Source organism: Ischnura elegans, chromosome 8, assembly GCF_921293095.1.
Source record: "Ischnura elegans chromosome 8, ioIscEleg1.1, whole genome shotgun sequence".
Classification (NCBI taxonomy): domain Eukaryota; kingdom Metazoa; phylum Arthropoda; class Insecta; order Odonata; family Coenagrionidae; genus Ischnura; species Ischnura elegans.
Window position 1 is genome coordinate 45,287,484 of NC_060253.1, and position 24,750 is coordinate 45,312,233.

The 24,750-nt window shown below is 38.4% G+C and overlaps 1 protein-coding gene across 5 annotated transcripts in view; it reads left to right on the top strand.

Moving 5' to 3' along the window:
- The window catches only part of LOC124163629 (disks large 1 tumor suppressor protein), a 1,021,363-nt gene that overhangs the window by 127,525 nt on the left and 869,088 nt on the right, over nt 1-24,750 (top strand). For all 5 annotated transcript variants that reach the window (XM_046540661.1, XM_046540665.1, XM_046540663.1 and 2 more), the window contains exon 2: nt 13,035-13,166. In XM_046540661.1, coding sequence (XP_046396617.1) covers nt 13,035-13,166 — 132 coding nt within the window. The remainder of the gene's footprint in view (nt 1-13,034; nt 13,167-24,750) is intronic.

Here is a 24,750-nt window from a genome sequence, read left to right on the forward strand (position 1 = left end):
TCGTTATACCATAGCCGGTTAACTTACTCTAAGGAGGACCTGGTCGTGGTAAGTACTTGTTTATATCGGCCTCATCCTTTTTTGTTTCTCCATATTTCGATTTTCTCGATTGTCCGCTCATATCATAAGGTAATCTCCTCCATTCTACACACAATTGCGAAAGTTAATTTAATGCTATAATTTGTTATTATTATCATGTTATTTAAGTAATTTCCGTGGAGGTGTCATTCACAAATCTATGCGACTCGTGACTCGTTTTATCATATCTGTTAATCCTTACTTGTATAAGAAGGTCTGTTGGTCGCCGTTTATGATTTTCCGAGAATAAAACATTCGTAGCGATGCTCTATGATTCACGATTTAAACGCATTTCGTGATAACTGTATATAAGGTTTTGTTTTAATCTTTCGAAGACGCCCTGAACGATTCTAAGTGCTCACCGCGGGATGCTTGCACTTGATAAATAGAAATATCAATATATATATATATTTCATGGTGCAGAGAAGAATGGCTAGAAGTGCTTTCATATATCATGGGATTCGAAATCTATGATTCAATTCGATGCTGCGAAAACTCGAAAAAAGTAAACTGTATTGTTTTGCTGCTGTGAGCTTTAATTACAGGGGAAATATGGCTCAACTTCTCTGCTTTGATATCTCTTTTCATGGTAGGATAAAATTTAGCAGCCAAAGTCTCGTATCTTGCGTCTTTGATTTCGTTTGCCTTACTCAGATAAGCGTACTAGGCGAATGTAAAGAATTAATGTAGTCAAGGAAGCATTCAGGAAAAAAGATCTGAGGTAATTAGCGGGATGGCTTACGGGAATGATTAATGACGATATTCTCGAGGGTATCGTAGTGCGTGCGAGAAATGGTGCAAGTGTCAGTATGATTAGTTCCGACGACATTTTCAAGGTCCCTGGAATGATCAGAAAGGCAAAGGAACTTGGTAGGAAGGAATTTCCCTATTAGGATTCAGCGGGAGTCAGTTTTAGATTGAGGTCAGACTTATTTCTGAGGAAACAGAAATTATGATATGCAGGCGAGATTACATTGAAGCATGCTGTGAATAGTGGTAGGACTATGGTTACGTTCTGGATAGCTGGGAGACGAATGGAATGTGTGATGTCTGTAGGAAATCATAATAATTTTGTATGATCTTAGGTTTTCCCGGCGTATCAGTTGCAGAAAAGTTTCTTCCGAAGATCCCCTGAGGATGATCAGCAAGTCGCGGATCGAAACGTCGGGAGACATGGACGACATCAACCGGTGGAAAACCCGAGAAAATTTTCTGCATAATAATTTTTCTCTCTGCTAGAATAATTTTGGCGTACCTCCCGTAGAAAGTGTCTTGTTAAGTTTTCCATCAAAGAGTTGAGGGGATTGTGGTTGCCTGAAGAGCATTTGACTGCTAATCGAAGGCTCCAGGGTCAAATCCAAGGAGAAGCTTTCGTGTATCACCAGAGAAATCCAGTTAGTGCAAGGTGGGCCATTGAAACGAATTGTCGCCTGCTCGTACAGCGTGTGAAATGTACTCTTCTGTGGCTAGGTTTTGGTTGAGCTCTACCCTTTCCTTTCCAAACCAGATTTCGGGTCGAATCACTGATAGAGTGACTTCGGATTGGATCACTAGATAATTGATCCTCTTATTTTTGGGCTGTTCGATGTTTACGGTTATTTTTTTAAATAAACCGAGTAATTTTTAATGGCCAAACTTGTTATATGTAACAGCACCCCTTTTGTGACCCCTAATGACTTTGAATTTCGTCTCGTAATTTCTAATTAGGCTTCAGCCGACGCGGAAGGAATGATCACTCATCGGACGAAGAAACTTCATAACTCTTTCTCGTACGTTTAATTTCGGGTAGTTCATTTGTAAGTGACGTGATCATTTCCCTTATTGGAACTGGAAATATCGTGGATTTAGATTAAATCATTCTGCACCGTCGAATGGTTATTGTACAGCCTTGATTAATGGCTTTGCCGGCGAAATTTATGATGTGCTACTTTCACGGCCATGTAATGATTAATGATCCGCATCTCCTTCCTTTTCTATTCGAAAAACTTAGGTTTCCTTTTGAAATTGTAAATTTCCTTGGAATTTTAAAGGGCCATTGAGATGAGTCTGAGAACGTCCATCGGTTCGGTTATTTGAGAGATTTTATCAATTTTTCTTGGTTGATAAATTGAATTCAAATTTCATGCTCGTATTGCTAGTTAGTAGGTAATTTGAAACATCAATGCATATGAAAAGCTATTAACTCACTGTCCTCAAGTGTCGATTTAATTCGAAATATAGGTAACTCGATGTTTGGCGCTTTAGGAAACGGGCCTAGTCTAAAGTGGGGATTCCCCTCGCCAATCGAAATAAATCTTCTGGTTGAAATTTTAGGTGAGTAATCCTCTTGTTTTCGGGATCTTGCACTTTCGAACATTCTTTTGGGTTGACTGAATGAGTTTGTAGAGATGGTAGAAATATCAAGCAATACAACATAAGCAGGCGTCTATGTACTCTATAAAATGCACTTCCGACCACTGACTGACTGATTCATGCAAATGTTTGGTGTGTTCGAGACGAGATATGACAAAAAGTCATAGAAGCCATTTCCCTCTAAAATCGTCTGAAACCCTAGGAAAAATTGTCGGAACGATACATTTTCCATATTTTACAGTTGCTGCCAACAGCCTCAATGCCTTCACTCTTTGGGGGAATTTTTGGGTTAAAAACCGATAGTAATGGGGAATTGGAATATCGCGGAGAAGCTTGTTTATGATAGCAAAGTCATGGTGGAAGTCGTTAGTCCACACCTTGTTACAGTCGGAAAGCCTGGAAGCAAACGACTGTTTGGCATTCCTAGTATTCTATATGTTGATTGGATGTTATCACCGAAAAAAAAACGATCTTTAAGGAGCAAACGACAGGTAAAAATAGTAAGAACTGGGTGAGTGACCAGCAAAGGCCACAGAATTTTTCGCGGGGGGGAGGGGGGGGGGTTCAGCGAGAGAAAGCGAGTCTATGGCATAAAAATGATAATGTGGAAACGTCGGACGTGCTCCACCTTTGTCGTCAATTGGAGAAGGTCATGAATTAGTTTTTTACCCGTGTTTTAACGTGGCCGAGAACTCTTCTGATTCAATTGCAGGGTCCAAATTTACAATCTGTTTGTGTCACCCATCTGGGAAGCGTTATAGTGAATTATACGCGTTTTTTGAGTGCTGAGTGCTAGTGAAGGGATGAGGGATACGTGTGGTTCTCAGTGAATGGACACTGGTCTCGAGAAAGGAAGTTGGGGTGGGAGAGGTTGACCACGTGTTAAAGGGCCTCTCAAAACGCAATGAATACCTGGTCGCATCGCAATGGACTGGAAAGTGGACATCCACTACATAAAGGCAAATAGTCGTCGCTATGGGTCCGTATTTATCAATTTTTCCACGTGGAGGTGTGAAAACGAGTTTCACATTGCATTTTGCTGCGGAATATTTGATGAATTTTCTTTGAAATATTTTTATGTGACGTACTTTTTTTTACGCCCATGTTGAATATGATGTGTTTCTCACATTTTCAAGTATACCGTCCTCAGTCGCGAAAGAGCCATAAGTCTTTGTTAGGTTCAGTTTGTATATTTATTAATGGTCAAGTTTACTTCCGTTTTACGTTCCTGGAATTTAATTGTGATGAAGTATTTAATGGGTTGGCTTGGTGGGCAAAGTGTCCATTTCGCGTCCTATGAGTCCGGCTTCGAATCCAGGTCTTGGCGTAGATTTGTCAGTTAAAACTAGACTTAAGAATTTTCTCTCCTTTTTACCATTGAAGAGTCTACGGGTCACCGTGGAGCATCATTAGTGAAGTATTTATGTTAAGGAAGCAGGATCATTAAATGAAACTCGTCTCGTTACTGTGTGTCAGCTGACTCATGAGCAGAAAAAAAATTATGGAAGGTGTGGTTTTGAGGATACTCTTGTATGATGTTTTGGCACCGAAAGGGAAAGAAGCGAAAAACCTTGTCATTAAATGTAATCAAATTTCTTTATAATATTCTACAGTATGACGGTATACCACAATGCTTCAAGTGACTATATATTTCTATATGGTCACGTATGAATCTTGAAAACGTAAGACTATAAACCTGTTGGCAAGTAAACATATGAAATCGTGCCATTTGATTATAAAATCGTGAATTTAACTTTTTGGATTTATTCTTTATCTTATCTTTTTATTACTGAGTATTTGGACTTTTATCATTTTTCGATTTTATCTCTGTGTAGCATTAATGTTCCGTTATAGTAGGTTATGGTACTTCTTATCAAATATGTGCTCCATAAATTACAGTTGCGCCATTTATGTTAACGTCATCTCACACACTTTTGCGCATTTTTGCGAAAAGTGGAATATGATTAATCAATTTTTCCAGGTCTCGGTTGTTGATCAATTGATAAAATACCAAACTGATATAGCAGGTCGATGAATTTGAAAGAAAATATTTCTATCGCCTACCAGACCTAGCCTTAAGCGTCATAGTAAAAACGTAAAGTAATTGATCCGCCTATTCGAAGATTATATTCGGTTAGCGTTCAATGGCGTTGCAATAGAAAATAAATATTAATATAATATTGGGTAGGTATTATAGAGGGCACTCACGATGCTGAATAGGGAAATACCTTTGGGTGAAGTAGGTACTTACTGTTTCTTTGAAGGTTGAACTCAATATTCATTGTTATTGTGTAGTCTTTTCTTCATTGAAGTAGCTGATATAAAAGCTTGAAGGTAAAAATTGCATTATGAAGGCTGAATTTCTCGAGGGGATCTGACTAAAGAATTTGCGAGACATTTCTCTCAATTCTAGAGAAAGGGAAAATCTGAACGCAAAGGGTTTTCTTGTCTTGTCTTGACGTCAAGAGGATGGGCTTCGGTTTCATTAAATATTCATGGCTGCATAAAACCTTGCCGCATAAACGCGCTAAACTTTTTATTCCCTCAGTCCCTTAATATTCTACATTTCCCGTGTCAGAGCTCAGAAGGGATGTTATTCACTTTTACTGTTATTCTATAACATTAATAACGGTGAACCTGGCCCCTGGCACTGAACATATTTCTTTTTAAACGAGTGGATCCGCCCGAGAATTGAGAGGTATGGTTTTTGTGCTGAGCTTCGATTCAATGGCTAAAACAATTTGAACTGAATAACACCGTTTTTGTCTCAATTTTTAATGTCTCTTTTATTTATTTTGCTTCTAACTTTCAGAATTTCTCATGGTTTTAGTAAATCGTTATTTCTTTGCGAGGATCATACATATTTAGGCAGGTGATTCTAAGCACCAGGGTTTTATCTTCTCAATGGTTGGCTATTGTGGTGGAATTTATTGCTACTCTGTTTGGGATATACTCGGTCATAAGTTTAGGATTATTAGCTCATTTATGGCCTGGGTCAGAAGTGGTTAGAAATGAAAATATGTTCTCGTTGATGAAATACGATTTTAATAGGGTTCTTGTTGTGGAATATGTGAATGAGGTAGTGTGGCGTAACACCATTCTTTGTGGTATTACGTCATATTGAATCCAAAGTTTTCATAATATTAAGCCATTACGGACTTCGTGACGAGCTTGGATACTTTTGAAAAAAAAAAAAATTACTGCTTTCCCGCTAGGCGTCTGAATCATCTCCGTGTAATATGTTATGCGTTTTTAATATAATTTACTGATTTTTAAAATATTTATTTGGTAAAAACTGAAATTCACGCTTCACTCGCTATTGTTTCATTAATCTGTCAGCGCGTAGGTAAAAATGCATCTCCTTCGAAGTTTCAATCGTGTATGGATGGGGAACATGGATAGCATGACTGCATGATAGGGGTAGCACGGATACTTCGAGGTGATACAATTCAGATTTTTTTTTCAATTCCATTCACAAGTACCGAAAAGTGCTGAATGTAATTAGTTTCATCACCTTGCGGCTCCAATGTACTATTAAACTGAATAGGCGTCTGAGTAGAAAAAAAAGCCGTTTCCAATTCTTAATTTAAAAAATGTATAGGTACACTTTCACCTATTAATTTTTGCTTGCTATTTTTAAGAAATTGTATTCTGCAGTTACCTCATGATATCTCGTACACCGTTGGGTACATCAAAATAATTTATCGTAGAGAAACTAGATGCCTCAATGCAACTTTTGACTGCGAGCAATGAAGCGGCACGTCCGTGTATCGATTCAAGCCGTATTTATTAGTATGCATTTGTAAAAAATGCTGCATTATGATCGTTTTTGGAACAACCCATATTTTATGTACACATGATAGCGTGCCTCCTATTGGCTGCATCAATGAGATTGGGTGCAACTTGGAATGCATAATCGTGTAGGAAATCGTTGATGCGTTTAAATGCGCTCATTAATTACGCATTCAGGGACGTCAGTGATTCATCGTCACCAATGTCAATCGCGCATGGAGGTTGAATTTCAAGTTTCACTTGTTTTAATTTTACGGCTTGTTCCGAGAAGAAGATTGGTGAGGCATCGTTTTTAGAGTAAAATAAAGTTGGAGGTACTTATATTTTATGTATTCTGGAAATTTACAGTAATTTACATTTTATGTGTGTCTCATCCGTGGCTTTTCTGCTTATTGCTCCTCCGTGAATCAAGTGTATCTCTGTTCCGTAACTGTCGATCAAAAGAAAAGAATGATTTTTCTATCGTTTCAGAGTTGACTTGAGGACGTGAACTACCAGAAATTAAAAATTTAATATCTGTTTGGGTTGATTACACTCAATTTTTAATGACCTAAATGCTTTAGAAGTAAGAAGGACCTATTGTTTTGTATTATATTGAGCATTAAAAGTTCGATGATGGAAGTTTTTATCAAATTGTTCTCTTTCAGAACGTGTGAGATAAGAAAGGAATGAAACACTTTTGATTGAGGCATGATGCACATCTTTGAATTTTTAGCTTTGAACCGTCTTAATTATCATGTATCTCTACTTTCAGTGGTTTTATATTTAAATGCATCACTAGATATACTGTTTAACGGTACTACTTGTTTCAATGATTATTAAAATATTTTGGATTAAATTATTAAAATATGCCTTCGTTATGTGCATAAAATTCCCCTTGGAAGTGAAGCCTGATTTGGTTGAGTGCATCCTCATTTACCTATTTAAATCCGGTTTACTCATTCAAATCAGTTTTTTTGTGAACGGAGTTCGATGTTAGCAAGGTGATGTTAACCAACCCATTTATATTCGACCATGACCTGACGCCGAATCAACGCGAGGAAGCAAGTGTTTTTCCTCCGTACTCTGTGAAATTGACCTTTTGGCTTCAATCAATCACTATTTCATCTACTTCGCACCAGCGTCTTCTCGTCCCATATTTTACTCCCGCATTACGGTGATTTTTTTCTCTGCGAGTGTAATCTCGTTTCCCAACGGATGCATCGTATATCAAGAGTGCCTTGGCTAGACCTGTTGCTGCTGTGGTGCCAGACTTGCGGTGAGATAATACCGCTGCTGACCTATCTACTGAAGGCAGTCCTAGATAGGTTTTTCCCCAATTCGCTCGAAAAGTTAATGTGCTCGTAAATGTGCGCTGGCCCTCTAATATTATGGAATATTATTGTAAAAATTGTAAATGCTATTTTCCCCTATGAGATGCATATAGTTCTAGCAGGCCACCCGGCGTTGCTCGTTGAGGATATTATCCATCAAATTGGGAAAATTGGAATTCATGGGCACATAACAGCATTTTTAGGTAAATGAATAAAGGAGGTGTGGTGACGGTATATAGGTATTGTTTCCGTATACCGCGGACGAGATCACCTTATACCCCGCTCCGCAACATCGTTGTGTGTGTTTGTACGTGCGTAGACCAAACATGTCATGTGAACACGTACACCAGTAATAAATTTTGCACCAAGAGGATTAATTAAGTTTAGAATCCTTTGGGCTAAGTTTTTCCTTTGATTGTGCCAAGAGGTGTCCCTACCTGGTAGGGTGTGCAACCGCAGAAGTTGACGTGACAAACGTTAAAGAGAAAACGTCGTAAAGGACGCTTAGGGTGCAATCGAAAGTAGAACTTCAGGGTTTGAAACCATGTGAGGCACCTATGTACTGACATTGGTCGTAATCCGTGCAGACCTATTGAAACACATAGATGACAGCAAAATAGACATCATGTTATATATAGATATTAATATAGATTTCACTTCTTTAGTGCTGTACTCATTACTGTGGCTCCTCGTAAAAGGACGAAATGAACATAAATAATTGAGTTACTCTCTGATCCCTTCTATCAATTTCCTCGTTTATTATTGTATAGAAGTATTGCTGTATTATTCTATCACATATAATTTCGTCGTGGCGTATAAATTTATGAATTATTCTTAAATTTGTGAAGCATTGAGTTTTATTTCTTTTTCCCTTCTCATCCCACTGAATCTTCCTTCTGCTAATACCCACCATGTAGTTAAATCTGGAAATAAATATATTTATCCCTCTGCGATTTTTGATGGTATGTATGCAGTCAACTAGTGTTTTTATGTCGTTCATTCGACAGTTTGGCATTAAATACTTTATTTTTTGTGCTCTCATTCTCTCCTTCTTAGAACTCATTTCGTTCCTTTGATCTTTGTTATACTTCACCAACCTCTTTAAGTCACATGAGATATCGCTCTTTTCCATCGGTCTGCGGTTCTCATACGTTGCATAGCGTAGCATGGAAGGACGGTTTCTTTGTCTTCTTTCTAAAGTTTTGGGATAAAAATTTAGCTATAGGAAAAGAAAGACCTATTGTAACGTGTTCTCAGAAGTGGTCATACGTTGCTCCTCGAGACGCTTAAGCAAAGTAATTCTAAAGTTCACAGTAGGCACTTTCTTGTCTTATTTATTTTTTCTCTTGGTAACCTAGGGATTTTTTTGCTCTTTTAACGGGGCTCAACACTTATAAGACGAAACAGTTGTGGTATTTCTGAAAGATATGACTTGACTCCGCCGAGGGCGTGAATTATCGCGCTCATAATTCTCCCGAGAGGGAGTTGTTGGAGATTGTGAGTTACCGCCCTTGGAGTGCATTTTAAACTCCGCGCATTTTTCGTAATTGTTCTCCGACACCCTCTCAAAAGTGACCCTGCATTATGTCTCCGGCTGGAAAACCGCCGCTCTAATCAATAGCCTGAGACGGTTTAAGGATTTTTTTTTCAAATTCACTTACCTCACGTCATATATTCGTGATTTTCAGCCCATATTTTGCCTCGGGAACTATCGTCTCTTAAGATTTAGCTCTACAAAAAGTTTGTTTTAGCGTCTTTCGAGATTTTTAAAATCATTCATCTTTATGTTATGAGCTATAAGAAATCGTATTAGGCTCTTCTTCGTGGTATTCATTCGTTCATAGTGATTGCTTTTCGTGATTTCTCAGAACTTGATAATGCAATGCAATACATTGGAATCGTACCGGCATTTGATAAGATCTAATAGTTTTATTGCAAAAGTATCATTTTTGATGGAATATTTTACTTCGATGCAAAAACTTCATAGCTGTACACAGTGGCGTAGCCAGGAGGGGTGGTTTCGGGGTTTCACCCCCCTCCCTTGAACCTTAAAGCTTTTACTTCATCCAATTTATATGCTTTATTTTAATAAATACTCGTTCGAAATTACTGTTTTTAGTGCTAAAATCCACGGTTTCAACATAAAATGTTCGGGGAAGGACCCGCGGACCCTTTGCCCTGCGGTGTTTTCCATGCATCCCGGAAAGGCCTCGAAATCTCCGGTAATTTCAAAATCCTGGCTACGCCATGACGCGCCACTGGCTGTGCAGTAGGCCGGCCCTTATTTTTCAGAATTGAGAAAAGTTATGTTTTCCTAGTCTCAAAATGATCCAAATGAGGTTCGTATTCACGTGTTAAAATTTGGTTATTTTAAAATAACGGCAACCCGTGCCCCAAGGGCCCTAAGTACTGAGGACCCTCAATTGAGATTTTTGGGGCCGAAAAAGTACTATTTCTATGTAAAACGTAAAAGTAAAGCCCTTTAGGGCCGATTTTTTGTTTGTTTTGACCTATCTCGAAGCGTTTACGAGATATTGTCCGTCGTAATGCAATCCACCCCCAAGGGCGCTACCCCGCACCGCGGCGCCGCTGAGGTACGGCCCGCACCACTTACTAGAGACTTCCCCTCCACCCCCTCCCCTCCCTCGGCACAGACTTTGCTTCTGCTGGCAATATTTGCATGCTAGTGGTACAGAATTGAAAAGTTCCTCTTGTGTCATGATTAATGTTTTTAAAGCATACAATGTCAATCTTAACCCTTCAACGCCGTCCTATGTACTGTGCACCGACCCCTTAAACCTTAGTTTGTTGCCACCATACGACCGCGCACAATTACCGCATGCTTTGTTCAAAACTGCTCTTTATGTACAAAATTTTATTTCAAGTATTTGATACAATTGTGTTTGTGAATTATAAAGGAATGAAGGAAATGAGCAGGGCTTCCAGGGCCATAACAGTTGATAGAAATATTCTATGAAGAAGGAACGAGGCAGTCAGTTCACATTTGTAGATCAATGTGGAGAGATAGTTAGTTCTTATGCATAGTGCGCAAAGGATAGAATGTGCTATGTTTTTAAGGATATACGGAGAAAAGTGGTGAAAAAACTAGTTTATCATGAACACACGTGGCGTTCATTTTAAGAATAGGCCAACAAGAAAAAGTATGATAAATTCACACATTGAAGTGGATGGAAAAGATAGTGAAGAAATACTTGGCTCAATGTTACTTACAGTGAGAGAAGTGCTGTGTGTTTCTCTATAACCTAATGGGTTTGAAATGTATCAGACTTAAGTGCGAGAAAAACAGTAAGAAATGCGTTTCATCCGTGGAACAAAATGAGAATTCCTGTTATTACAGAAAATAAGGTGACTGAAATGTTAGAAACATTACACAACGAATGGATGAAGGTGCGACGACATAAAGAGAGAGTTGGAACTACCGTGGAGATTTAGAGAAGAGAATATTTCGTGACAAAACTTTATGATTTGTTTGATATTGCAAGGGGGGGTGCCATTGAATTTTTGACGCTCGCAGTTAATCTCTCAGATAAATGTGCGTGGGATGAAGAAGTAAAATTCTTATGCAGTCAAATAGGAGCACGAAATGCATTTATTGGTGGAATAGATTTCAATATGCTCAAGAAAAAAGAAAAAGTTGTGATTCCCCGCTCCTTGTGCTGCATCTGCTCCCAACAGTGACTTTCAGATCCTAAAATTACGAAAGTGTTAACCTGGACATAGCGAAAGGAGTACAAAAGAGGTTTTCAAAACACTTGTGGTAAGTACCTGAATGAGGAGTTCATAGGCCTGTCATTCTTTGACGGATCCTTTTCTGGGTGTGAAAAGGAAAATGTGATACGCCATATGAGGACACGTGAGGGAAAATATGATCCACCAAAGATGGCATTCTATAAACGTAAAGACCTGAAAACGGTATCTATATGAAATGTTGTCACCACTAATCCGAGAAAGCTATTTAATGCATTGGAAATATGAACTGCATTCTTTGATGTGCCCACGCAAGAATGATATGAACATCCTGACGACAAGAACGATTTGCAAATTATTCGGGGCCTTCAAGCGGTAGATGATTGTGCAGAGAGAGGGGTGAAACTAATTCAAGATTTTAAGTCAGTCACGTAGAAGAAAGAGAGCTTTCAAAATTGATCACTAACAGTAAATGTGAATTTTCATCGTAGCACAGCCCCTAACGTTCGCAAATACACTTTAAATGCCAAATATGAAAGATTAGAAATATGAAAATGTATTTTGTTTTGGTTAATATGTACTGAAATTCATGGACAAGTGATAATACGAGTAAATTGATCACTTTGATTGGAAGCATTGTCATGGAAATTAAATTCTTTTTAACGTAAGCACATTTCTTCAAAGACTACATCTTGCCATCAGGAGCAAATTCTTTGCCGAGGGAGGGGAGGGGGTGGAGGGGAAGTCTCTAGTAAGTGGTGCGGGCCGTACCTCAGCGGCGCCGCGGTGCGGGGTAGCGCCCTTGGGGGTGGATTGCATTACGACGGACAATATCTCGTAAACGCTTCGAGATAGGTCAAAACAAACAAAAAATCGGCCCTAAAGGGCTTTACTTTTACGTTTTACATAGAAATAGTACTTTTTCGGCCCCAAAAATCTCAATTGAGGGTCCTCAGTACTTAGGGCCCTTGGGGCACGGGTTGCCGTTATTTTAAAATAACCAAATTTTAACACGTGAATACGAACCTCATTTGGATCATTTTGAGACTAGGAAAACATAACTTTTCTCAATTCTGAAAAATAAGGGCCGGCCTACTGTGCAGCATGCCTTTTTATCGTCATGTGGTTTTTCTATATCCTTGAATTATAATGGGTAGGTTTTGTTAAATTATTTGTATAAAAATACTTCTGTCTATCATTTTTATTAGCTATTCATCATAATTGTACATTACTGTGTACATACTGTGTACGATATGTGCATGTTTTGTTCAGTGTTCAATGTTAAATTGTTTAATCTATGTTTTCATGTTGTTTTCATCGTTTATATTCGTTTAGTGTCGAAGTGTTAGTCTATGGTAGCGTGTATGTAAAAATTTATGAGTAATAATGAGTAATGAGTAATGTTGGCACCGATCACGGGTAGGCTTGTAAAAATAGGTTGTAGGCCTCTCTAATTCACTTAGTAAATGATGCATTATTTCCTTTAGAATCTTTAAATCTCATTTTTTGTATTACCTTAGCATGGGTGAACTAAGTATCTGCAGTAAGTTTTTCTCTGTTAAATATATTTCATGCGAGGAAATATTTAGTTTTAAATGGGGAGGTATCCATATTCTTTTTTTTTTGCCCTGTCGTTTTCGATTGTTTCCTGAATATGGCGTGAAACATATTTTTCATCGTAGCTATTATTCTTCCCTTTTCTTTCCATTTGCGTATTTTTTACACCTTTAGTTAGTTTTGCAGTCGTAATGTCTCGCACCTATCTGACGTTCTCATCCTGTTCCTTCACAGAAGCCCACAGAGCTCTTGAGCTGTTGGAGGACTACCACGCGAAGTTGACGAGGCCACAGGACAAGCAGCTGAGACTCGCCATCGAGAGGGTCATCCGGATCTTCAAGTCCCGCCTCTTCCAGGCGCTTCTCGGTGAGTTACAACTCGTTTGTTTATTTTGTGCCGTAATACAAACAGGATGTTTCAGAGGAAAGCTTTTGAGTATATTTCAGGAGGCTGTGGGGAAGAAGGATTGAGTATTTTTGTGCCGTAAACATTGGTTATTCTTGGTTATTCATTTGTTTAGCAACTTTGAATGGCAACAAGTTTTGGTAACTTAAGAATTTTATCTTGCTTACACTTTAAAGTTACCGCATAAAGCCAAAAAGGTGATGTATTACCATTGGAAAATGTAATTTAACTTTTTATGACAAAGGGTTATAAGATTTCGTTTCCACAACATGATGTCAGTCTCAGTTATTGAAAAGAGATGATGCAACGTGATCATATGCATCCTATATCTTTATCAAATTTTGTTATATGTATTTTGGCCTTAGTAGTAAGGTTCATTTTTTCCCTTAAAATTATTCTAGCTTTTGAAGAAATATTTTTCGTATTAATGAAAATGTTCTCAAATGCGGTCAACAACCTGAAAATATCACCGAGAAGCAAAGGTTGAGGCAGAGAGAGAGAGAGAAATGCTTAAAATTTATACAATGCACAAAAAATATATATTTTATAATTTGTATAGTATTTCACAGCCTTATGGCGTTTTTATGGTAATTTTTAACACATCCAAGGCAATGTTTGCGCTGCCGAAACGTGGTAATTAAGGATTCGCCACCCCGTGTTTTTATGTAATAAAAATATCTAAAATCGTGTTTTCTTTCCTCTCATGATATATGAGCATTTCTCCCAGAAACAGTCTGCACTTCTTGCGGTATCGCCCTCGGCTCTGGTCCAGTGTTTTAGCCCTGGGCGCTCCTAGTCCTCCTCCTGGGCGCATCTGTAGCAGTACCTGTCTCTCCCAAGGCTACCGTAAAAACGTCATCGTCTATGCATTTTAAGCCAAGCACATCTTAGTGCTGTGGCTTTATGCGTTCCCTCAAGCGTTCTTTCTCATCATAGTTTCATCACACTGTTTTTTGAGTCAGAAAACGGTCCCGTTAATTTTTTCTCTCCGTTGCAAGAGACTTTTCCTTGATCTTTCCTTAGTAATGTTTTCTCGTTATTCAGCATTTCTTCATTAATTTTTGGCGCTTGAACTTCTCTATAATTTGATAAGATGTATTTAGTCTAAGGATTGTATTTTCTCTTTTGGGAGTGTCTTTCAATTATTTTTCATTCCTCAGGAAAATGTACTTAACTTCTCATGGCTTGGTTATGTCATTAGGTAGGCCGGTAGAACCGTAAAACCTTTTTATTCATTTCTAAGATTCTTCATGTCAAGTTCGTGAAGATTTTTGTAGTTTGCTACTCATGTTATATGCAAACGAAACGAAAGCGATTGCTGTGCTCCTGAAAAACGACAAGGAATATAGATTCAAAAGTGTTTGATGGCCACTTTTTTCCACCCTTATCATCTGGAAAATCCACAAATTTTCTAATAAACAAATATTTCTCTGCTATCCAGTAGCTTTTATGCTGTTTTTCGCTTTATTTTCCTATATGGACTTATTATTTAGTTGCTAATATATGGTAATGTATATGAAAACAATGGTAATTGATTTTAAAGCTGATTTTTATACATTTATAAATGTCCTTAAGTGTGTCCGTATTTGGTGTTTTATTGCGCTGAAACTCTAAGCATATGTTTACTGTGTATCTAATTATGAATTTTTGACTACATCTGTTTAAAAAATTGCATTTCCCGGCGCGTTAATGTAGCTGCGCTTATTGGGCTGACTTCGGAATTCATCCAATAATTTTCTAGAATTACCGCTCAAAACTATGCTTAAATCTTAATCATTCGAAGAAGACCGTAGCTATATACTGGGGTTATATTTCAAATGCAAGTTGCTTGCCAGTGTTCCAGCATCATCGAAAGCCTAAAAACGTGAAAACAGTTTTCTCCGCCGTCACGTCGGCATTTTTTCTGGATCGATTGTGTTTTATGGTGCCGCTCTTTGGGACGACAGCCCGCGGCTATTGCTCGTAATACGCGCTGTACACAATGGTTGTCTGTGTACTTTGTCAGCACCCTTTCAAATCTTTGGCCAGCTTTTACTTCTGTCGGGGTAATCAGTGAAATGGATGAGGGCGAAGAGGCAGTGGTAGTCTTGACCGCCGTGGCCCTGGCGTGGACGCTTGGCGAATGCTTTGGAAACGAGTCGTGTGGACGGTACCCCCCTGCGGAAATATCCCCTGGCGAAGTATACACGGATGCAAAACGGGATAAGAGCCGCTAGTCTGCGGTTAGGGAGGGGAGGGGTTGGTCACGTCTTATTCCGCGACGCAGAAATGATTAAAACCGCGTAATGGATATCCTGGCGGAGGGCAAACTTTCATCTATTGCTTATATTTAGCGAGTACCATAATATTGAAAAGCAATCTTTAGTATTTTCAATATAAATGGATTCTGGGGGTTACCCGCGTGTAAACTTTGAATGGCCGACGTTTCCTCTCCTATGCCGGAGACCTTATCGGGACAAATCACTGTGTCGCCTTATATGAGCATCAGATTATAGGTGGTGGGTGCGGGCAGAGAATTTTCCGGACGTCTTTCTTTCTAGAAAATACCGAAAGCCAGGTTTCGCAAATATTCTATCCGTTGTCTTTATTGAAGTTGGTTCCTTGCGTTTTCATTTTCAAAACCTTCCGGAAAGTTCTTGTGTATTAATATTTTTCTCTGGCGAGAATTTTCAGGTCGTTTGTATCGATGGTGTGGCCTTGTGAAGCGTGTTCGGCGACCGCTGATTCATCGGCGTGTCTATAGTCTTGACGTGGGTTACTCCCGAAATCCATTAATATTGACAAAGATGGACCAGAAAAGCTTTAGTAATGTGACGATTCTTAACTATTCTTCAGTTGGCTCGTTCACTCAGACCCGAAAGGGCAAGCCTTTACAAAGAATAAGAAATATTGAACTGAAACATAAGTTACAACGAAAAGAACATTCTTCCTCATGGAGCCAGTATCTCACAAGTTTTAAGTAAAGTTAACGCGAACCCATGAGTGATAACATTAGAGAGTTACTGTTTATTGGGACTGTCTATGGGAACCGTTCATTGTGGGAAGGATCCCTCGCAAGAGTGTGGATGACAACGAATCTCGCGAGAAGTTGCGACCCGCTTAGAAGCTTCATCAATCGTCTACGGGAGCCCTCGTGTACCTTGTGGTTTTAACTATGTAGCATATGTGTTATTTATCAACGATATAAGTGTATAATTGATTTAAATTATCAAAACAAATCAATTTTCAGTAAATCAGTTACACATGCATTTTCAAGAACACAAGTATCGTCGGAGACCCTGTTACATATATGCACATAAGTCTGAAATAGAACTATGTGACGTGCAGGTTTACAGCTGACGATGGACATCAGACCATTTTGACGAAATGAGTGGATGGTCTTATTTTGTTGGCCTTGTTGATGATCTTGTTTGGTTGGTATTATTATGGTGGCCAGAGTCTTATTTTCTGGTTCCGCGATGGGCCACCCTTTCCTATCCGCTCCAGGTATATTAAATTTCCGCCTGCAATAGAAATATTTACCTAATCCCTCGTAATTTATGTTGTAGCCATGATAATACCGGATTCCTATCCATAATGAAGTCTCGTAAGTATTTTTTTCCCTCTCCCAAGACTTGAAACGAAATAGGAATTGAATATCGTCCTGAAAAAGGTTCTCTTTTAAGCTCGTAAGCTCTCCAACTGGGTTTCTTTCAGTCATCCAAGCCCATAACTTTTAACGGGACGGAGTTTTTTTTTTTGAACGAAGCTTCGGTCGCGTAATTGAAACATGTCGTGGCTCATGTAACTTGAAAGCAATCAGTTCCGGACCGGGGTTTCCTTCGTTCCCCCTACTCGTCTTCCGGGGAAACCTTTCCGTTGCTCCGAGTCGTATATACATACACTGAGTCGGCTCTGCGTGTTTCTCAATGGACTTTCTTTTACGAAATTGCTGGATTTTATGGTAATGGTCATTCGAAGTATGCATGGTGTTGTACAATAATTCATGTCTTTTAATTTTTTAACCAATTTATTGAGTGTTGGTAGCAATAATATACGAAGGGGTGAGAAGCCAAGGGGCCCACGTTTTTTTTCCAAAACAGTGTGAGGTAAAGAAAACAAACGAGATCAACTAGATATTTAGTAGTGCTTTTGTAATTCCACTCGATGTCAGCACGAAACAGAAAATCACTCGTGTCCCTTGGTCACCACGTCTTTGTATGTTTCCTCAAGCAATATTTGTACTTAACGCCGGATATAAAAAAATAACTTTTACCCCCTGGCTTCTCACCCCCTTATATTCATGTTTTTTAAATCTGAAAGGCTCTTGCGGGCTGCGTAGTCGTGAAATTTTCTGGTTTAATTTTCTATTTCTGCTGCAACATCCAAAATATTCGTTTTATAGGGTCTAGCACATGTAATGTGATTGTGTTAATGTATGATTGAATATTCTGCCATTTAGACATGGAATGAGTTATCTCTGTCTAATGCTCTTAAAATAGTATGAGCCTGAATTTTCAAATTTGAAACCTTTTCTCTACGGCCATCATTCGTGTAAAAAGTTGGCTAATATAAATGGGCTTTGAGGTTACAATTAAAATTTCAGTTAGTCGAACAATATTTACTTTTGGTCACAAACAGTGGTGAAATTATGAAAAGACTATTCATTAGAAAATGGAAGTTTAGAAAAATATTGTTTAAAAATTAAATTTGTTGTTGTTTCTATTCGATCACATCGCACTGGTCTCTCAATAAATTGAAATTCGCTTGTTGAAGGTCATTGTTACATTTTTTTTTGGAAGTTGTGACTTGCCCGTTAGTCACAACATCCTTCCATTGATTTTTAGCTCTCGTTTCAGTTTTTGGATGGTTTTCTGCAAGTGTGTTGTTGTTGCGAATATTTGCTCATTTCCTGAAAATACATTGCCATTTATCATCTTTCCATAAAGCGCTACTGTGTACAAATTTACTTGGTAGGTTTTTGACCGGTTAATAATAAGTGCAAAACTGCGTTTGGGTGGGATGGGAGATAGTTTCTTGCTCTTCGATTAATATGGCGGAATGAGTAGGGTTTTATACTCTTGAATAAAAGATACAGTGTCCGGCGTCATACGGTGGAAATCATTGATATTCAGCTTAGTAAAACCACTTGTCTGTTTATACACTTTTTTTATTTAAACCGACCATGGTTTCGGCAACCTTGATAATGGCACGAGTTGCCGAAACCATGGTCGGTTTAAATAAAAGTGTGTGTAAACAGACAAGTGGTTTTACTAAGCTGAATTTTATAGTCTTTTCCCCATTTTCTGTGACAATCCGTCCGAATGCCTTATTTGCTTACCCCATATAGAAACGATCATGTGATTGTTAACTACCTGTCAATGTAACACCCTTGACAATCACGCCACAAAAGGAACATTTTTCGCTTACTTTTCGTTACAAATATTTTTTAAAGACCTCATGCGAAAGTTGGGCGTGAATTTGGAGTGAGGGAAGGTCCCTTGGCTACAGGAGATGGTTTTGGGGAAGAAAGTGTTGGGGTAGTCTGGCGGAAGGTGGTGAAGCGAGGCCGTGTCACGTTAAATACGAGAACTTATGAGCCTACGGGATGAGGAGTGAATTACATGTTGAGCATTTTTGCTCCTCTGGCCCTATCGTCATTAATGTGCAGCTTGGATGAATAGGAACCTTGTAGAATTTCAAGAACAAATATGAAGAACATTTTGTTGCGGGGTTTCGGGTCTGTCAATTTTGTATGCAGTCTATATAGAGTGGTATCGGACGTAATGATAAATTATTGAAGGGGGAAAAATAGAAGAAAATGATATCAACGTTTTTCGTAAGCAGGTGGTTTTTTTTGCTTTAAATGGTTAACTTACTACCGGAAGCTTCTCAGTCGATTCATGTGTACTGTGTAATGTAAATATTGGTTTTCTTTTCTTATTTTTGATTAGTTGAAATATGTGGTTAATATTTATTATGGAAATATCCAATTTTTTATGTGCAGCTTTATTATTTAATATATTAGTCATATTAATCCCCCTAGATCTTAGTTTTAATTTTCCTAACATGTCGCTTGCTTAAAACCTACGCCCTGATATTTTCAGGGTATAGAATGAGCCCTTCAATAGTTGATTAGCGCTTGTATCCCAATCATGAAAACTTTTCCTCAAAGAAAATGTTGAGCTTGTCTACATATTTTAGGAACACGTAGGTATTGGCAAGAATAATTATATCATAATATATGATCTTTCCATTCTATTCGATTTTTTTCACCGCGTTTGTTGTATTTTAAAGACAACAGTTTCGCTGGCGTTACAGTCAGCGTCTTCAGGTCGAAGGTAAAATTTTTGGAAAATTTTTCCGCCTTTTACAGGCATAAAATTTTCCGCCTTATATAGGCGGCGGCGGCTGCTGATACGCTGCTGCTCTCTCATTGGCCGGTTGTCCATCTCTCATTGTTGGTGGTCGGAGAATCCTCTTCCATGCAGTATGCAAGCTGTAGCCATGATCTCTGTTGAAATTTGCGGGCGTTTTCGCTATCTCAATAGCTTCTCTGATCAAAATTGGTAGCTTATTGGTATCATAATATATGTTCAAAATTGGTAGCTTGGTAAAGGTGGTAGATTTTGAAAGAAACATGTATTAGAGGATTCGAACCGCAGCGTAACGTTCTCTTAAGGGTCAATAATTGGAGATTTCCATAAAATGTCTTTACCTTATATTTTAATTCATAAATAATAATAATAAGAATACAGTTATGCGGGACCTCAAAATATATTACTTATGAGTCTTAACAGTTCCTTACCATTCATCTAGAAAAAGTCATATAGTTTTCGGGTATATTCCGTGTACTAAATCGGTTAACCGACGTTTCTTCCTAGTTGCTAGTCTCTTTTTCAATGGGAATGGCTTCTGTCGGAATAGGGCCTCACAAGCCACATCATCTTCCAGTGCACTCTAGGAATATTGATGGAGAGTTGTCGGTCAAAATCGATTATTCGAGTATTCGATTTTTGATTGAAAGGAAAAGCTCGACTTTTCAACAGAAATCGTAATTTGAACCAAAAGATCGATTAATTAGAAAAACTTAAACGGTTCTTTTCTGAAAAAATACTCTATGTACAAAAAATCGTTTATTAATCATTCAAAAAACAGTCAAAATACACATTTGAGCAATAGAAAATATATCCCAATAATAGATATGCTTACAATAATAACATACTTAAAATTTTAGCTGTAAAAATTTACAAATGCCTGTACGTAAAAGTTTGGGGATCACTACGTAGAATTATTGGTTCACTAAGATTTTTCAGTTGGACCAACTGATCGAGATGCTTTCTTGATGATCGAGGCCTTTTCAATTTTATCGGCCTTAGTGAAAAATAGGAAAAGTCGCTCAAATCACATCGGACCGATTAAATTATCATAATCACTGGTCAACAATCTCAAGATCGGTTTGACGCAGCTCTCCATTCAATTCTCCATTCAGCTAACCTTTTCACACCTATCACAGGCCGGAAGTCAAGCTACTAAGATCAATCGAAATGCTCAAGATCGAAGTTGAAAAATTGAGTTTGCATCGAAACTCGATGATTATAGCTAGAACTCCTCGATATTTGACTATTACAACTCGATTTTCGATTTTAATCGAAATCTATTTCTCCATCACCACCTAGGAAGAGCAACGCAGCGGTACTGCAAGGTGCAACACATAAAAGAAGGCGTGATTCCGTGGCCGAGGGAGGAATGCCTGCGTTGAGAAGAGAGAGACGGAAAAAAGTGAGAGCGTTGGAAGAGTGTAGTAGTATCTTTTTTATTTCGGTCGAGAGAGAGAGAGAGGAGTGAAGAGGTCTCGTGAAAGAAGAGGCGTCCGACGAATCCATTAATTCGAGATGAGACGCTCGACCACCGGGAAAGCACACACAGGAGGTGCCCAAGCGCGCACACTATGGTCGTCTGCCGTGTTATTCGCCTGGAGGGCATCTGACGGAGCAGGCTGGGACGGGAAAGGCATTTAAAGGGAGGAGAGGTTATCCGTAACAAGCGCGCGAAGGAGAGAGGAACCCTTTAAGAGGTTGGGTTTATGACTGAATGATTCAAAACAAATATTTTTCGCATATGTTTCACGAAACATGTATGCAATTTATTTTTGCACGATTAGAAAAGTACTTCTGTCCAGAGCTAGTTACATCCATCTATCTATATGAAAGAAAATGGTTTTTTGTATGTCCGCTATGCGTTTCCATATGGCTGCACAGATTTCGATCGAAGTTAGTACATAGGTGCATCTCATGTTATCAAACCCCGTAATGCTACTTTCGGTAGCGTCCGACTCGTCCTTTGCGTCGTTTTCTCATTACCATTTATATCGTCACGTCATGCAACTTCCGAGGCTGGACATCCTGCCGAGTAGGCACACCTCTCGACAATCTCATAGAGAAAACATAAAAATCCTGCTATGCGAACATGAATTCCAAGTTCCGAGTTCTCTGGGTGCTATCCTTCCTGAGCAGCCCCTGGTTGCCGTCGCCGGTTGCTAGTTAATTATATAATAAGGCCTATTAATAAGACAAAAAAACAATAATCGAGAAAGAATCGATGAGGGCACTCAAGGATATAAATAAATAAAATACCGACAAGAATATGGCTCCTCGTTGTTCCCCTGAAGACGAAGGCAGACTCAGCCTTTGAAACGTTGGGACAAATTACACAAAACCACACCCGGTGGGAAACCCGAGAATTATTCATTCAAACTATATGCTGGGAAAAACTCAATATCTACATCGTCAAGACCTAGATAAAAATGTAGATTTTATAATGGTCTATTAATTAATTTATAATTATCTATAGCTCCCCTTTCGTGGTGTTTTACTTGAAAATTTCAAGTTGTAAGTATGAAGTGGACTCCGGGCTACATTTGACTTAGTTTCAAAGCAAAGTAAAGGTAAACACAATGTCATTCAATTTTTATTTATTTAAATTAATGTTTCTTCCAGCTTTTAAAACCGGCCATCACGCCATTTTCATTTAAATAAAGTGATGGGAAGTCAACGAGATTATTCATTTTGCAGTTACTCAAAAAGTAATGTTTTGTTCTTCCCAAGTTTTATTTTCATCATGATTTTTAAGGTGTATCAAATATCTTATCAGTTTTTATGTCAAAATGACATCTTTATTTCTAGCATTAATTATAATGTTTTGTATATTTAGAGAATATTGCCGTCAAGACGTATGTAAAAATGCGAATTTTATAATGGTCTGTTAATTAATTTATAATGGCGATTAATTCTTTTTTTAGCGTTTTACTCGCCTAACACTCGTACTTTACTATCACCTTGAGGCTGTATAGAGAATGATAAAATATTTTATACTTCTTAAAAATCATGATGAAAATAAAAATTAGGGCACATAAAATATTCATTTTTGAGTAATTGGCTAATGCTCTGGTTGGGCTCAAATCCGGGCAACATTTGCTTCATATTTTAATTTTTTTGTAAAGCAAAAAAAAGAACAGTTTTACTTCACTGATTTCTCAGAAGTGAATGTTTTATAATTGAGATACTTACACAATACTTGATTTTATCAAGAAAAAAAGCCTAAACTTTAAGTGAGCGATGCTTTACCAGAAATACAAAGTGCTACCATAAGAGGGGAAGTTATGTGTCCGCTTAAGGCGGATACATATTCCCCTCCCTCCTCTCACGAAGAATGATTCCGCTCGAGTCCACTCCTCCCCGACCGAGAACACAAACACATGAGGGGTTGGCGACCTCACTCTTTCGGTGCCCCTCAACGGATTAATCTTCCACCACCTCTCACCCTCCACCATCCACCACGCTTTTTTTATTCCATCCCCGAGGATATATGTTAACGTCAAACATTCTTTTCATGGGTTTTTCTCCCTTGCCCATCCCTCACTTCAAACTCAGCCTTCGCGCGACTTTTTAAGGGCGCGCGTAAAGAAGGAGAGAGTAAGAATTTGCTATCCCCATGTTTTATAATATCGATAGTAAGTTGTTATCCTATAGACAATTTTGACCATATTTTTTATCGTGAATAGTAACAGTAGGTTTTCAAGATGGAAATGGATAATCGCTGAATTCATATATAATTTTGTTATTATGGGGTTGATGTTATAAATGTGGTATATTTCAAGCCTTCTGTGTGAACTGCGGTGCAGTTGACATTAATTTCCGTGGAAAATAATTCCTTTGGACCTAGAAACGAGCCAGGGACTTATCGCTTTCCGGGCTACTGCGGAGACCATAAGATATCCTGGTTCTTTAATTCTTACCAGTTGAATTTTTTAAACCCTTAAATTTATATACATTGTTCAACAACAATTGCTGTACAGAATATAAAAATAACGTAATATTTTCTATAGAAATGTATCATGATAAAAGTATTTTATAAATAAACCTTTAAAAAACAGTAATACATTAAGTGTCTGTCATCTGCGGGTCTTATTAATGAGGAAGGTCATATTATTATGAGGTACACATATTTCTGAAAACGAGTCCTGCGAAGCTAGTAATATAGCTTTTCAGCAGATTCTCGGTTTTTATTTTTTTGTGATGCCACGTCAATGTGTATGATGTCGTACCAAATCATTGTGGTGTTATGGAGTTAATATGTGGGATTAGGGTCACGTGAATGATTATATAATCTTAAAAAAGTTGCAGAGGAAGAATATACTTTGGTATTTCAAGTGGTTGACCATCTGGTGTGGATTCGGAAATCCGGATGCAATTCACGGTTTACGCCAATGATTTTTATTCTGTGAAATTATCGTTTGCGCTGTAGCGTATTGGTCGAGTGAGTGGAGCATTGGGCTGATCGGAGGAAACCGTGGTCAAAGTCAGGGTGAAAAATTCATACGCCCCAAACAAAAAATGCTCGTAAAAGTGCGAGGTGGCCCAGGGATAGAAACCGTCCCCTCCACCCGGAATGTGTGACTTTCATAGACTTGTGGGTTAGTCTGGGGTGATCTCCATCCTCAAGAATGCAATACAACCGTCTGATCGAATCGTGAGTGCCATATTGGTCATCATAAGCTTGTGTAATTACATTTTTTCACGTATTAAAAAAATCTGATTATTATTCCCCAAATGTTATTACAACCATCCTTTTGAGAATTTAACTTTATCTCTGTAACCGATTGGGTTGCAAAAAATATGTGGAATACATAGTAGTGTTTTTTAATAAGTAACTTCGGTTTGAACTCACTGAGTGAATGTGTCAATTACTTTGGTATGCTAGGAAGAACCAGTTTCTTTTGTAGTGAACTCGCAGCTGTACTACGTCCCTAGTTAACATTTGTCAATTCCGATGCGGAGGACTCGGGGAAAGGTTTCTTCTTCTCATAGAGCCTCATTATGAAATGAATTCCAATGGGAAAGGATTTATCGACTTGACCATAATTATGGCGATCATTTCTCGATATCGGCCTCATCGGTTATATCGAGCGTCATTTCCTCCAGAACGTTGACCTCTTCGAGAAGGATGCCTGATGGAAGAGGATGATGATGTTAAAGGATACTCTTCCAGCTAGTTTTTGACTCTT